Below are 13,528 nucleotides of genomic sequence, written 5' to 3' on the forward strand. Positions count from 1 at the left end.
TAATAGTTCTTCCACAGAAAACTGAATCACCCAACTCTTTCAGTCTGGTTTGGAGGATAGTATCCAGTAATTTCTGCTTCCTTGGGTCTCGCTCAGCCAAATCATGAGGCTCCAAGTCATGTCAAAATTGGATTCTTGAATTTGCTTAGTTCATGTTCTAGAAATACAGAAACAGGTCTCTAACACCTGTTTTGTATAAAAGTCTGGAAAGGCCTGCTCTTACTCAAAATTTCAGCTGGCTGTTTGGGAAAACAGCATTAGAAACTTGTGACTTGCGGCAGGAACAAGCACTCTGGTGTCTGTTAGCCAATGTCACAGAAACCTTTGCGCTAACCTAAGTCACAAGAGGACAAGCAGAAAAGAAAGGAAATGCCCAATTTAATTGAGTTTGATGTTTAAATCTAGAAGTCTGCTTTCAAAAAAGGGATTGACATTTATCCAAGGACACAAATGTCAGATGGCTTTTTTAAGCTTGGATCTGTTCAGGCGGCTGCTCGTGCTTTAAACAACAGGTTTGAGCTGTTGGTGCCTAAATTTGGACAGAAAAGCTTGGACTCTTGACCAGCAGCTAGTATCTTTTCCATAGGAGGAAAAACAAAAAAATAAATTAACTATGGTTAATCAATATTACCAATACTGAAAGGAGTCCAACAGGAAAGTGGGAGAGGGACTGTTTATTGGGAAGTATAGTGATAGGACAAGGGGTAATGACTTCAAGCTGAAAGAGGGTAGATTTAAATTAAACGTTAGGAAGAAATCCTTCCTTGTGAGAGTGGTGAGGCCCTGGCACAGGCTGCCCAGAGAAGCTGTGGCTGCCCCCTCCCTGGCAGTGTCCAAGGCCACGTTGGATGGGGCTTTGGGCAACCTGGTCTAGTGGAGAGTGTCCCAGCCCATGGCAGGGGCTGAAACTAGATGGGCTTTGAGGTCCCTTCCAACCCAAACCATTCTGTGATTCTATGGTTCTATGATAAATTGGAGATGTTTTTAAAATTGTATCCCCCTGCTATTTCTGCATATTGTATTCAGGAGAGCAGGCTGAGACCTACCAATGGTGGTGATCTTACAGAATCACATACAATCTCTTCCTATACAGCCCAGGGCTTTCTGCCACAGCCAGATGGAGACTATCTTCTGTGGAGCAGAAGGCGTTAGACTTGGTGCTAAAGATGATTAGGTTCAGTGCATCAGTTTATAACTGAAACTGAAACTTCGGGTTTGGTATCTGTGCTGCCTTAACCAGTGACACGCATATTGGCAAAGATGAGCAGCGTTCCTGTTCAGATATGTTAGGTTCATGCTGCGTGGGAACGATGGGTCTGTTCATGCAAGTCATGCAAGTGGTTCATTACACATCATTTGGAAAGGATTTTTATTTCTCTTTGTCTGGAGAATGTATCTTCTCTGAAGCTTAGAGGGAGTTTATTTTTTTTAGCCCGTGCAAGCTCTGTTTGGCATCGTTCTCCCTCCTGCTACTCTGCGTTTCTAATAGTGGGATCGATCTGCATTCTCACCTACCATTTAGCCAGGCACGTCTGCGGAGTAGGGCCTCTCCAAGAGGCATGACACATGGCAGTGCTTTGTTACAAGCTCAATGCGCTCATTGTAGCTCACGGGTCCTGTGGTAGGAAGGTCACTGTTTCTGTACTCCATGGCTAGACATATATTGTGCCTACTAAATAGTGCTGTAGTATTTCATCGCAGTGGGAGCCCGGACAATAGGTCATGCCTTGCATTAATGCGTAGGATCTTGAAAAATCAATACAGTTCAAATAACAGGGGACCGCTGCCCCGCCACTTACTGTTCCTATGACACACACAGCACTCTGGACACACAGGGGAATTTTTGCAGGCACAGCAATGGCCATGCCATTAAGCTGCCACTGAGCACGCAGACACAAACTGCTAACGCCTACCAGTAATGCAAGGGCACGTGTTACTGGAAAGGTGAATGGTTCCCTTTCTCCAGAGATCTCTTCAGACTTTTTTTCTGTCATACAATTTTAAAAGTCAGATTCCTCAAGGGAAAGCCAGTCTGAGTCAACTTTGCGTCCAGCAAGCCCAAGGCCAAAGTGACTGTATTTCTTTTGCTGTCTGATCTAACAACCACTAGAATCAATAGAAAGCCTTTCAATTGATTTGAAAGGCTTTGGATAAAGCATCCAAGGCCACAACCCGCACCATCGCAGTCACCAGAAGATTTGTCGTTGACCTCAGTGAGTGTAAGGTGAAATACCCCGACTCTTGGTCAGCAGGTATTTAAGTACACACATGCAATTTATGTCATTTGTGGCATTATGTTCATATGCCTAAGTACTTGTCAGCTCTGAACAAAAGCGTGCTGGTTGCCAGGTTGAAAAGAGGGGTCGCTTTCAGAGCTGCCCCTCTCCTCTCTCCTCACCTACCAACAGCAATGAGATTTGGAGGGAAAAAAAAGGAAGTCCATTGTTTCCACCATTTTGTGACAATAGGGAGTTAAGAAAGATGATAAGTGAAATGGAGAGGAAGGAAATTGAGAGCAGCACTGCAGAAAGAGGAGAGCTTCTATCCCTTTAATTACTTCAAAAAATAAAAACACCGGCCTTTTAACTTCATTTTGAGTCTGTATCTCAGATACAGCCCAAGCCTACCTAAGGCCTGCCTACACTGGAAAAATACATTATGTTAATTGATTAACACGTAATGCTTAATATAACAGTCAATATAAACAAAGACTGAGATGTTTTACATTTTTTGTTGTTGACCCAAGGTAACCCAGCTGCCAAACATGACAGTTCTTGTCTCCACTAAACGCTTTGTATTGCCTTAATTAACGTGTTCTAACACAATGTTAGTTTGCAATACAAATAAATTCTTTGGGGCATTTATTCTGTAAATTCAGTTTTCTGTCTCACCTATCTTGAATTCGCAGGCACGCGCTGCTTCTGCCATCTCACCTTCCCCCTTCAATCTTGGACCCCCAATCACTGAAAATTGAGGAGCTTTGTAGGGTTTTTCTAGAGTTGTTTCAATTTATAAACTGAAAGTTCAATCAGTTTATGTGCCTTGATGGTGCCAAAGTTATAAAAACAGAGTTGATCTCATAATTCAGGAAAGGTTCAACCTAGAAAAGTCTCTTCAAATACCAGGCATTTGAAGGTTTTGCAAAAATATTTCAAATCATACGGCTCAGCAGTCTGTCAGTCAAATTACACGGCTTGTTCCCAGATGCAGTTAGTTTTCAGCTTTTTTTCAAAATTTACTTTATCCATTTTGTTTCAAAAAGAAAAGTGTTGTCCTTACACAAAAAAAAAAGTGAACAAAAAAGATTATTATTAAATGCTGAGGTTAAAAGATCTAGAATTTTACCTAGACCTCAGCAACTGTAACACATTCATGCTGCACACCTGGTATTTTAGTAAAAAATATTATTATCACTTGCTACAAATCAAGTTACTTGGCTCTGCTGAAACCATGGAAAATCCTGAATTGTTAAGATGTGTTGCATGGAAAAGAGTTTGGCTACACATCACCTGTAGGTGATCCTGCTTTAGCAGGAAGGTTGGGCTAGATGATCTCCAGAGATCCCTTCCAACCCCAACCATTCCGTGGTGCAGTGAATCTGTCATTTATTTCAGTATCTTCCAAAGGACACAGATATTTTCCTGGCCAGCACTCCCTGCAGTCTGAAGTGGCTATTAACACTCTGATATATTCAAAGTTAAGTGACAAGGTGTGCAGCACAGCTATGCCAGCTCTCCTGGACTGAGACTTCAGCACCTGGAGATACTATCCTTTTAGCTGCTCATCTCTCAGAAGACTGCTGCATTTATGGTCCTCTTTTCTTTTTATCTTAAAAAATCCCCAGGGAGTGGAAGGGGTAAGTGTCCTAATGCACATTTTCTAGGACTTCAGATGTGTGACATGGGAACTGTACCGCCCAGCTAAGGTGTCAAGGGAGGTGATTCCGAACCTCTGCTCTCGGGAGAACCCACCTGGAGTACTGAGTCCAGATCTGGAGTCCCCAGTACAGGAAAGACCTGGAACTGTTGGAGTGAGTCCAGAGGAGGGGCACAGGCTGAGAGAGTTGGGCTTGAGAGGGCTCTGGGGAGACCTTATAGCAGTCTTCCAGTATCTGAAGAGGCTACAGGAAGGCTGGAGAGGGGCTGTTTACAAGAGCACGGAGTGATAGGAAAAGGGGCAACAGGTGTAAACTGAAAAAGGGCAGATTTAGGTTTGACATAAGGAAGAATTTTTCCAGGGTGAGGGTGGTGATCCCCTGAACCAGTTTTTAAACTGAAAGAGAGTACATGAGACATAAGCCGCTTTTTTCACAGTGAGGGTGGTGAGGCCCTGGCACAGGCTGCCCAGAGAGGCTGTGGCTGCCCCTCCCTGGCAGTGTCCAGGGCCAGGTTGGATGGGGCTTTGGGCAACCTGGGCTAGTGGAGGGTGTCCCTGCCCATGGCAGGGTGTTGGGATTAGGTGGGCTTTGAGGTCCCTTCCAGCATAAACCATTCTACAGATCGATACAGTACATATACAATCGCTAATTACAGCCGCGCATTTCATTAATAATTAATTTTCACAGCTAATGACCCCACGAAGAAGATGTGCCTGTGCAAGGCCGCTCCCAACCACCTGTGCTCCGGGTTAATCACATCACCGTAAGGAATTCCCCTTCCTCCTCGGTGTCCTCACCACTTCATTTCTCCAAAACTAGCCAATTTCCCCGCAGCCCCCAGCTCCGGGAGCTGGGGGGGGGTGTGCGTGTGTAACGGAGCAGGGAGGGGCGGGACCTGGCCGGGGGGACGGGGCCGGGCCGGGGGGACGGGGCCTGGCCGGGGGGAGGGGGCCGGGCCGGGAGGGGCCCCGCCCCCTCGCTCTCCTCGCCGCGTCCCTGCCCGCCCGTCACGTGCGTTAGCGACAGTCGGCGGCGCCGCCTATTGGCTGAGGGGAGAGGAGGGGCGGGGCCGGGGCGGCCGGGCCGTCAGCTGCGCGCCGCGGGTATAACAACAAAGGGCTCCGCGGGGCGCGGAGGCGGTGCGGCTGCGGGGCTGGGAGCGCTGCGGTTCGGTTCGGGTGAGTGTGTGTGGCCGGGATGGGGCTGGGCGCGCTGCCGGCGTCCTCGTCCGCGCACAGCGGGCTGTAAGGGCGTCCTGTGATCCGGGCGAGGCGGTGAAAAGCAGCGGCGGAGCTCCCGTCTCCCCGTGAATCCGCACCGGCGCGTCTCTCCCCGGAAAACGCCGGGGTCGGGAGGGTTTCGCCGCTTTCCCGACGGTCGAGCAGCCGGTAGTCGTGTCCCTTTCCCCCTTCCCCTCGCCCAGCGGCGGGGCTGGGCTCCGGAGCGCGGCCGGGAAGGTGCGCAGCTGCTGCGGGCTCGGCCGGGTGACCCGCGGGCTCCGCGGAGAGCGGCTGTTTGGAGCCTCCTGGTGGTAGCGAAGCGGCTGCCAGGTGCGGGACGGGAAGGGCAGCGGCCGGGCTCCGGCAGCCGGTGGGGCGGCTTGGGAGGGGTGTCTCTGTTCTGGGGGTTTCTCGCTTGGCGTGTGCCTTGTCTCTCCTGCTAGGGTAGGAAAGGGGGGAGCAGAAGAATCATTGGGGGTTTCGTGCGGCAGTACGGTGTTGTTGGCTGCGTTGGGTGTGTTATCTGTGCCAGCCTTTTATCGCGGCCGCAGCTGAGTCAGTTGTTCCTCGTCTTGTGTCTTCTCGCAGCCGGTGGCTCCCGCCGGAGGACGGGCGCACCTCTCGCGGCCCCCGTCCCGCCTGCCTCCCCGAGCGATGCCCCTCGGCAGCCCTGTCACTTCTGGGTCCGGCTCGCCCAGCAGTGTGCGAGCGTGGCATTGCGAAAGGCACCATCCAAGCGGGTATCGAAACACACCCCCCCCCCCCCGCTTTTGGGGTGATTAGGATCGTTGTTATTTTTTGGGTTCCCCTTGGGGAAGGGGAAAATGGGACGGTCTGCTTCTGGGTCAAAAGCTGCAGCTTGTGTTCCCAGGAGCAGGGATCTCCCTTTTCCTCATTAGAGGGTAATTATTTGACGTGGCTGCGATGGCTGCGGAGGCTCGCTGCGGGAGTGGGAGCTCTCCTCTTGCTCCTCTCCACACGAGGAACAAAAAGCCAGCCCTTGCCTGAAGGAACTTCCAGTCTGGATCTGGGGAAGAGGCAAGATGTGTGTGGGAGTACGGAGAGAGCTGGTGCTGGTCGGTAATTGCTATGGCTTGCTAGTTAACCTAGAGAAAAAACAAGCTCTTTTCTTCCTAGGCCTTGTGCCAAAAGAGGGCTAGGGGTGGATAGGGAAGATAACTAGATAGCTGCAGATTTTAAGCTTTCACTTAGAGCCCACTTCCTTACCTGTGGCGAGCTCTGTCCATAATTGAAGCACTCAAACCTTTTCAAGAAGATGCTTAGAAACACGCTGGGCACTTGGCACTTCCTTAGGTAACCCATCCATGGCTTAGCAACCTTAATGGTTAAAAGCATTTCCTGCTGGTAACCACTGAAAACTGAAGTTTACTGCAGTTAACAGCCACTTCTGCTTGCTGTGAATGTTGGAGAAGGGAATAAATGTTTTCCTCCTTCACTACTTGACTACTATTGTCATTTTTTCCTTCCCTCTATTAAGCCTTTCCATTTTTTAATTTTTAGTATTTTTCTCTAGTCTTTTGGTCCTTCTTTTAGCTGTCTTAGAGAGCCCGGATGTTTCATTTTCTAGTGTGGTCCTAAAAAGCATGGCCTCTTATTCCTGCTGTGGCTTAGCCAGTTGTTCCTAGTCTTGTGTTTTCTTGCAGCTGATGGTTCCTGTCAGAGGACAAGAATGCATAACTTCTGGAGTTATGCTGTACCTTTCCATATGCTTCAGAAGCCTACTCTTAAATTCTAATCCTATCTTTTTCTGTTGCTTGAATAAGGAGGGAAATGCATATAGGAGCAGTGCTGTTTGGAGCAGGTGCTTGTCCTTGCATTGAACAAGTAGGTGGTGGGGTCTGGTGTGTTGGAGTAGGATGATGTAGGAGACCAAAATGTCCCTCTACTGTGGCCTGAGAGTCATAGGGTATACTGGCCTTAAATAATAATCTTTATGGGTTGTGTCTTCTCTCAACGTCCTGATTTGACTAGTATGGTGTGTCTTCTTGTCTTTCTGAATGCAGACATACATATGTTCTTATATGCATATCTTCTTATTTAACTAACAGAGAGGTATTTAATCTGTAATAATGCTGTTAGGCTGTGATAATTCAGACATTACTATGGTGAAATTAATGGTGAAATTGGTGACTTTTTCACATATAGTCTGTTTATTCAGCTACTTTAATGGCTGCTATTTATTGGCTCGTGCATAAGCATTCAAAGGTTGTGAGCACACAGATCCGAGGGGGTTGAACATTCAGCTCCTTGATGGTAATGGGATTTTTGAAGCTTAACTGCCGAACAGAGTTCAGGTTTATGGTGACTAATTGCATTTAGATTTAAGGAAATGTGTTGAGAAATAAACATTGGTTTTAATTAAATACATGAGTGACTTTGCCTGGTTAGTTAGGCTTACCGTGCACTGCCTGTTCGGCACTTGCTGGGAAAATTATTCCCACTGGTAACTCCCTGGTGCACTTTGAACTTGAGTGGGGGGATGTACCTTCCTACCCACTTAACATGTAGGTGGTGGCCCTGAGCTCTGTGTGATGGGAGGGAGAAGAAATGCCACTTTGGGCAGCCCTGGGAGTGCTGGCAGGAGCCTCTGGGAGAGGTGTGAGGCTGTCTACCACATCTGGAGCGGAAAACTTGTGTTTTCCCTTCATGTCTCTGAGCAGGAAGAAGCTGGATAGGGAGCTGAGGGAGCACCTCGGTGGGTGTAAGCACAAGATTTCTATGCAAAAGTCCTCTCCTCCTATAGGAGAAGGTGGGGACCGACAGCTGAACAGACCTTTGCACAGGGAGGAGGATCTAGGAGGAAGGTGCTGAGCTTTGAGGAGAAACTGAAGCTTTTTCCATGTGTATCTAGCTGGGGGGTAGGGGAGGGGGGGTGTGGAATGGTGAATGCTGGCAAAGCTGCCTATCATGTTAGGGGAAAAATGTTTACTGGTACCTCAGACTGCACGGATGAGGGATTTTATTTGCTTTCTGGGGTTATTATCTGTTGCTCTGTCATTAAGACCCCTGTTGTCATTTTTTGCAGGTTTCACATAATCTGTTTACCAGTCATGCCTCCTCATGTCCTGTACCTAAGCTGATAAAGCATCTATGCACTTTAATCTCAAGTCTGTGCCACTCTGCTAGTACGGTGTGAGCTGTGCCTTGAACCTTGGATATAAAGACCTACCAGCCAAAGTCTTGTTCCTGCCTTAGTAATGTTCCAGAGGTTAAATAACATGCTCATGGGAGAGATTGACAGTTTATCCAGCCAAGAACCAGAGTTCAGTGAGAAAGAAGATGATGAGTGGATTCTGGTTGACTTTATAGGTAAGATCTCTGTCAAATGTAATCTCTGCCTAGAAACCAGTAGCTTGGGAGAAAGTAAGCAAAGCCAGCCTGGATTAGAGCAGAGGGTGTCTTCCAAACAAATGTACTGAAAGATGTTATGCAAACTGATGAGAAAAATGATGTCAGGTTTATAAGCCTAACACAGACTTCAGCAGAACCACTTGTACAGATAAAATAGTTTGACTTTACGCAATTGTATTGCTTTACTGATAAGAGTTGTTTTACGTGTCTAGCACGGCTGGTCAGGGAACTCCCTTTTCCCCTCCTCTTGCTTTTAACAAAGAAAATTACAAATCTCTGTATGTTCTGATATGGGTTTATTTGTCTTTGTTTTTTTTATATCCTGTTTCTGGCTGTGTGCAACCTTGTTGCTTTCGACCTGCTGCAATCACTGACACCTGTGGGTTCCTCTCAACTGACTGGTGGCCACCTACAGCGGAGGCTTGCACGAACTGCTCTGCAGAGGAGGCAGACATCACCGAAGCATCGGTTGTGGACGGCTCACCCGTCTTCTCTTGTTTACCCTCTCCCTTGGAACACTTGCCTGAGGCCAGCGAGTCTTGCTTCATCCAGTTCGAGTCCTGTCCCATGGAGGAGAGCTGGTTTATCACCCCGCCCCCATGTTTTACTGCAGGTGGATTAACCACTATCAAAGTGGAAACCAGTCCGATGGAGAACCTCCTGATAGAGCATCCCAGCATGTCTGTGTATGCTGTCCACAATACCTGTCACAGCCTTAATGAGACTGGATGTGGAGATGAGGAGTTTCACAGCCCAGGTAGTCCTAGGTATGTCTGGCTGCTCTTGTCAAGGAGCTCTGTTGCTGAAAATATCTGGTTTCTGCTTGATTAGATTAGACACTTAATACTGAATTTTCCAGCTTATTTCAGAGCAAGTGAATAAAGCATGATACTGCCTGGGGTGGGTAGGGTGCTCAGGGCTGCCTCCCTGCTTAGAAAAATGTTATATAGGATGACCGTGTGGGGAGACAGTTGGGTATACTGTTTTGACACTGTAGTGAATATTTATGGAGCCTAACAGCCCCCTCACAGAATGCCCTCCAGTTCTGTTGAAACTGGTGGCAGTTGATAGTGTGGATTTGAAAGTGCTTTGCCCCCTTCATAGCTATGTATATATATTTTTTTCTATAACTGTTACTCAGTACCTTTTCAGTCACTTTGTTAGATGAGAAAATAAATACTTCAACTATCTTGACAGGGAAGTCCATTTCACTTTTTTTCCCTCAACCTAGTGATAGATTAGGAAAAGATTAACCTTTTCCCCAGGTGGCTTGTGGAACAAAAGCAATCTGAAATATTCCACAAAACTTATTCCCCCTCAAGGTAAAAACTGTGCTCCAAACATCTACTTGTAGCAAGGTGAGAAGTGATGCTGGTTTGGTTTTTTTGTCCTAAATATCCACTTGGGTAGAATTACTCACATGCAAGTTCACTGTGCAGAGCTGCCTTGGTGACTGCCCAGTATATGCAGCTACAGGACTATAGTGATATATTATAGAAGAAACTATTTCATTTGGAAGTGACCTACAGTGATCATCTAGTCCAACTGCCTGACCACTTCAGGGCTGACCAAAAGTTAAAGCATGTGTTATGGACGGTGTCCAAATGGCTTTTAAACAGTGACAGGCTTGGGGCATGAACCACCTCTCTAGGAAGCCTGTTCCAGGGTTTGACCACTCGGTCAGTAAAGAAATGATGCTTTGTATCCCATCTGGACCTCCCCTGGGGTAGCTCTGAACCATTCCCACGTGTCCTGTCACTGGATACCCAGGAGAAGAGATATGATCTCTGTGTCTCCTTCTCAGAAAGCTGTAGAGATCAATGAGGTCACCCCTTAGTATCCTCTTCTCCAAACTAGCCAAGCTCAAAGTCCTTAGCCATTCCTTAGAGGACACACCTTCCAGCCCTTCCATCAGCTTTGTTGTCCTCCTCTGGATGCATTCAAGGACCACAGTTGTAATCAAATATACATAATATATACAATACGGGGTATAACATAGTAAGCTTTGTTACACAGGGGAAGAAATTAGCCTAGCAGTAGAGTTGCTGTAGGTAAATGCCCACTGCATTGTCTGATCACCTCCTTGCCAAACAGAGTACTTGGTTTAAAGAAGTGCATGTCTGGGAGAGCACACTGCTGTATAATACTGGACTGATACCATTAATCTTAGAGACTGAGGAATTTGTATAAGTGCTTGGGGAGGGCAGTTTGTGATGCTAAGCATTGAGGGTCTAACTTAAGGGGGGGGGGAAGCTGTGAGCACACAGCACCTTTAAAATGAGGGCCTGCAGGAATAATGTGCAAGAGAACTGTAGGCAGCGAGACCTATGCTGGTGAAAGGCAGTAGATCAGTTCATCTAAAATACTAATTACAGTGGGTTGTAACATGCAAAATGAGATTCTGACCTTTCCTAGTGACTTGTGAGCTAGACATACTGACATAAAGTTTTCTAGAGAATCCTGTGTTACGTTATGCTGTACCTTGAAGCTGCTTTACCATGTTGGGAAGTTAAAGGTGTCTTGATCATCAGCCAGTGTCATAAGTTTCTGCACATTTAATTCTGTGCTGTCGCTTTGTCAAAGGATCTAGACATTTGTACAGGAGCTATTTTGGGTGGCAGAGGTGGGAGCAGACTAAGCCTGAAGCTGAGGTAAATTACAGAACTGGGGAAAATGAAGTAGGCTGATAACACAGTAAGTCTCAGAAGCTGTTTTGAAGTCTCTCTAGTGGTTTAATGGTTGGCCATTTAATATTGTAGGGCCAAGAAAAGCTGCTTAAGGCACACTGGCACAGTAAGTACTCCTGTTTTGGGACAGTGCTTTTTGTTTGATCAGGCTGCTAGCAACACTGCTTCCTCTAGAGCCTTGTCTGCCAAAACAATACTGGTTTTAGGACTAACCTTTGTGCCAAATGATGTTACTTGATCAAGCCTAACTACTTCTGCTTTAACAAGCTAAAATGCTAAGTGAAGAAAAATTACTTCTGTGTTAATTGGGATGGGGTCTGAAGCCTTTAATGCTTCTTGTGAGGTCTGACTCTCTAGCATAACTAGTAGGACACTTATGCTTTCCAGCAAAGTAGATGCTAGGGGCATAGCAGTGAGCATATGTGGTGGTGGTCTGGCTTTAGGCACAGCCCCTCTAAAATGACACTTTGACAATGCTGATGGAGGTTCATCAGCCCTGTTCTCTCAGTGTACAGGGATCCCTAGTGCCAGGCTACCAAAGACAGCTACTAAGATGCCAAAATACTACGCTTTGGAAGAGCACTTGGCCACCTACCTAATTCACGCTATCTCTGCTATCCCAGTTTCACTTCAGGGTGGCTAGTGAAACTGGTGTAGTCTGTAGAGAAAAGCTGTTTACAGGGCACTGTGAATTGCTTTGTGCTCTCTTGATTTGTATTAAGTGCTGGGGTTGGGATAATATCCAGTGAAAGAATGGGGAAAACCCACAAAGTCACTTACGACTGTTCTGCAGTCTTAGGCTCTCAAGCTAGCCAAGGAACCAAAAGCAAGTGGATTTGGATATTTAAAAGGAAAGGTAGAGGGGACAGAATAGTCTCTTGCTGTCAGGGAGTATGTCACTCTGGTTTCCAGATGCAGAAGCTCTCAATTTGGTGCCAGGCATCTTCAGGACTCCCAAGAGCAAGGCTGCAGGGCTGTTCTGTAGGCATAGCAGACCAGGTTGATATCTACAGAGACATCATGCAATAAATGCAAGTTAAGCTCTTCCAGAAGGTAGTTTAATTGCAAAGGCATGCTAGTGCTGAAAAGCAGACTTCACAGAAGAGTTCTTGCTCAAGCTGAGCAAGCTCCTAGTTTTGCAGGCATCTTTCCTGGGCACGGCTGAGTTGACAGGTGGTAGTTGTGTCCTGGGTGAGGAGGAAGGAGGCAAGAAATTCCAAATGCTGACGGTCTCACACCAGCTGTGGCAGTCAGAGTTACTTTGCTTTTAAAACTGTCAGGCTATTTTTAGCATTACTTTGGGAGTTTCAGGAAACACCAGTGATTGTTCTGTCAAGTAGGGAAGTCCTATTTCAATATGTCAGTCCCTGCTTGCATAGGCTGCTAGTTTGGTTTTTTTCCTCTAGTGCATGATGGAGTAAGGGTTTGCCAAAACTGCTGACTCTTTGCTCATGAAATCTAGAGAGCTGGTTGAGGAACAAATCCTGAATTATTTCCTGTGTCTGTGTCACAAGTGGTCTATCTTTCCCATTCCTCTGCATGAACATTGTTTGGATGTACCTGTGTGGCTGGCAATCCAAACACTTTTAATTAGTGTGCTTCTGTTTCCAGGCTGAACCACTTACATTCAAGATGATTTTTTTTTAATCCAAATTTGGCTTAGTGGGTAACTCTCAATTCTTCTGAAGCTGGAGGGGTGTGCCATGTTGCCTTTTATTTCTGATCTCTGTTGTGTCTTGGGCTGAAGGAGTTGGGGTGGAGAAGGAAGGGCACAACAGCATAATACACTGCAAGTCCAAAGGTTATTGTGGTGCCTTCGTGCTAAGAGTGAGTTAGCAGCACTGCACACTACTCACCAGTGTGGCTTTCCTAAACTGGTTGGACCTTGCCTCAGCCCAAATCCTTCTCTAGTGTTATATGGGTGCCCTTTCAGATGTTGGTGTCCATGTCCCCCTACCCTCTGTAGCTAGCATGTCTTTCCAGTGCCACTCAGTAATGCCTGGTACCTGTTTGTTACATTTCTAGACCGGAGGCCCGAAATGAAACGGGACAGCGGGTTCACTGCTACGTCACAGCTCTTGCTACTCATTCAACTTTTCTGGAAAAAAACAAGGGCTTTCGTCCTACCCACTGGATAAAAGAACACAACGAAAGACACTATCTCAACAGAAACAGTCTCCGTCGCCAAAACCTTACCAGGGATTGCCACTCGCGGCAAATCAAGCACAACGGACTGTTCGTTCACCAGCCTTGCCAGCGTCAGTTCAATTACTGATGCTCTCGTGGTTTTAATCTAATTGTCCTTTAGGTTGCTCTTGTTTTTCATGCGTAGGTAAGTGTGGTCAATCTGAAGCTGATTGCCTGTCCCTCGG

General features: G+C 46.8%; 1 protein-coding gene across 1 annotated transcript; it reads left to right on the plus strand.

Moving 5' to 3' along the window:
* The first annotated feature begins 8,018 nt into the window (after positions 1 to 8,018).
* TP53INP1 (tumor protein p53 inducible nuclear protein 1) lies at positions 8,019 to 13,528 on the plus strand. The gene is made up of 3 exons (XM_084260879.1): positions 8,019 to 8,427; positions 8,885 to 9,236; positions 13,182 to 13,528. The coding sequence occupies exons 1-3, from the start codon at positions 8,316 to 8,318 to the stop codon at positions 13,429 to 13,431; spliced, it is 714 nt and encodes a 237-aa protein (XP_084117005.1). The 5' UTR covers positions 8,019 to 8,315; the 3' UTR covers positions 13,432 to 13,528.

The sequence above is a fragment of the Gallinula chloropus genome (assembly GCF_964237585.1).
Source record: "Gallinula chloropus genome assembly, chromosome: 2".
In the NCBI taxonomy this organism is placed as follows: Eukaryota; Metazoa; Chordata; class Aves; order Gruiformes; family Rallidae; genus Gallinula; species Gallinula chloropus.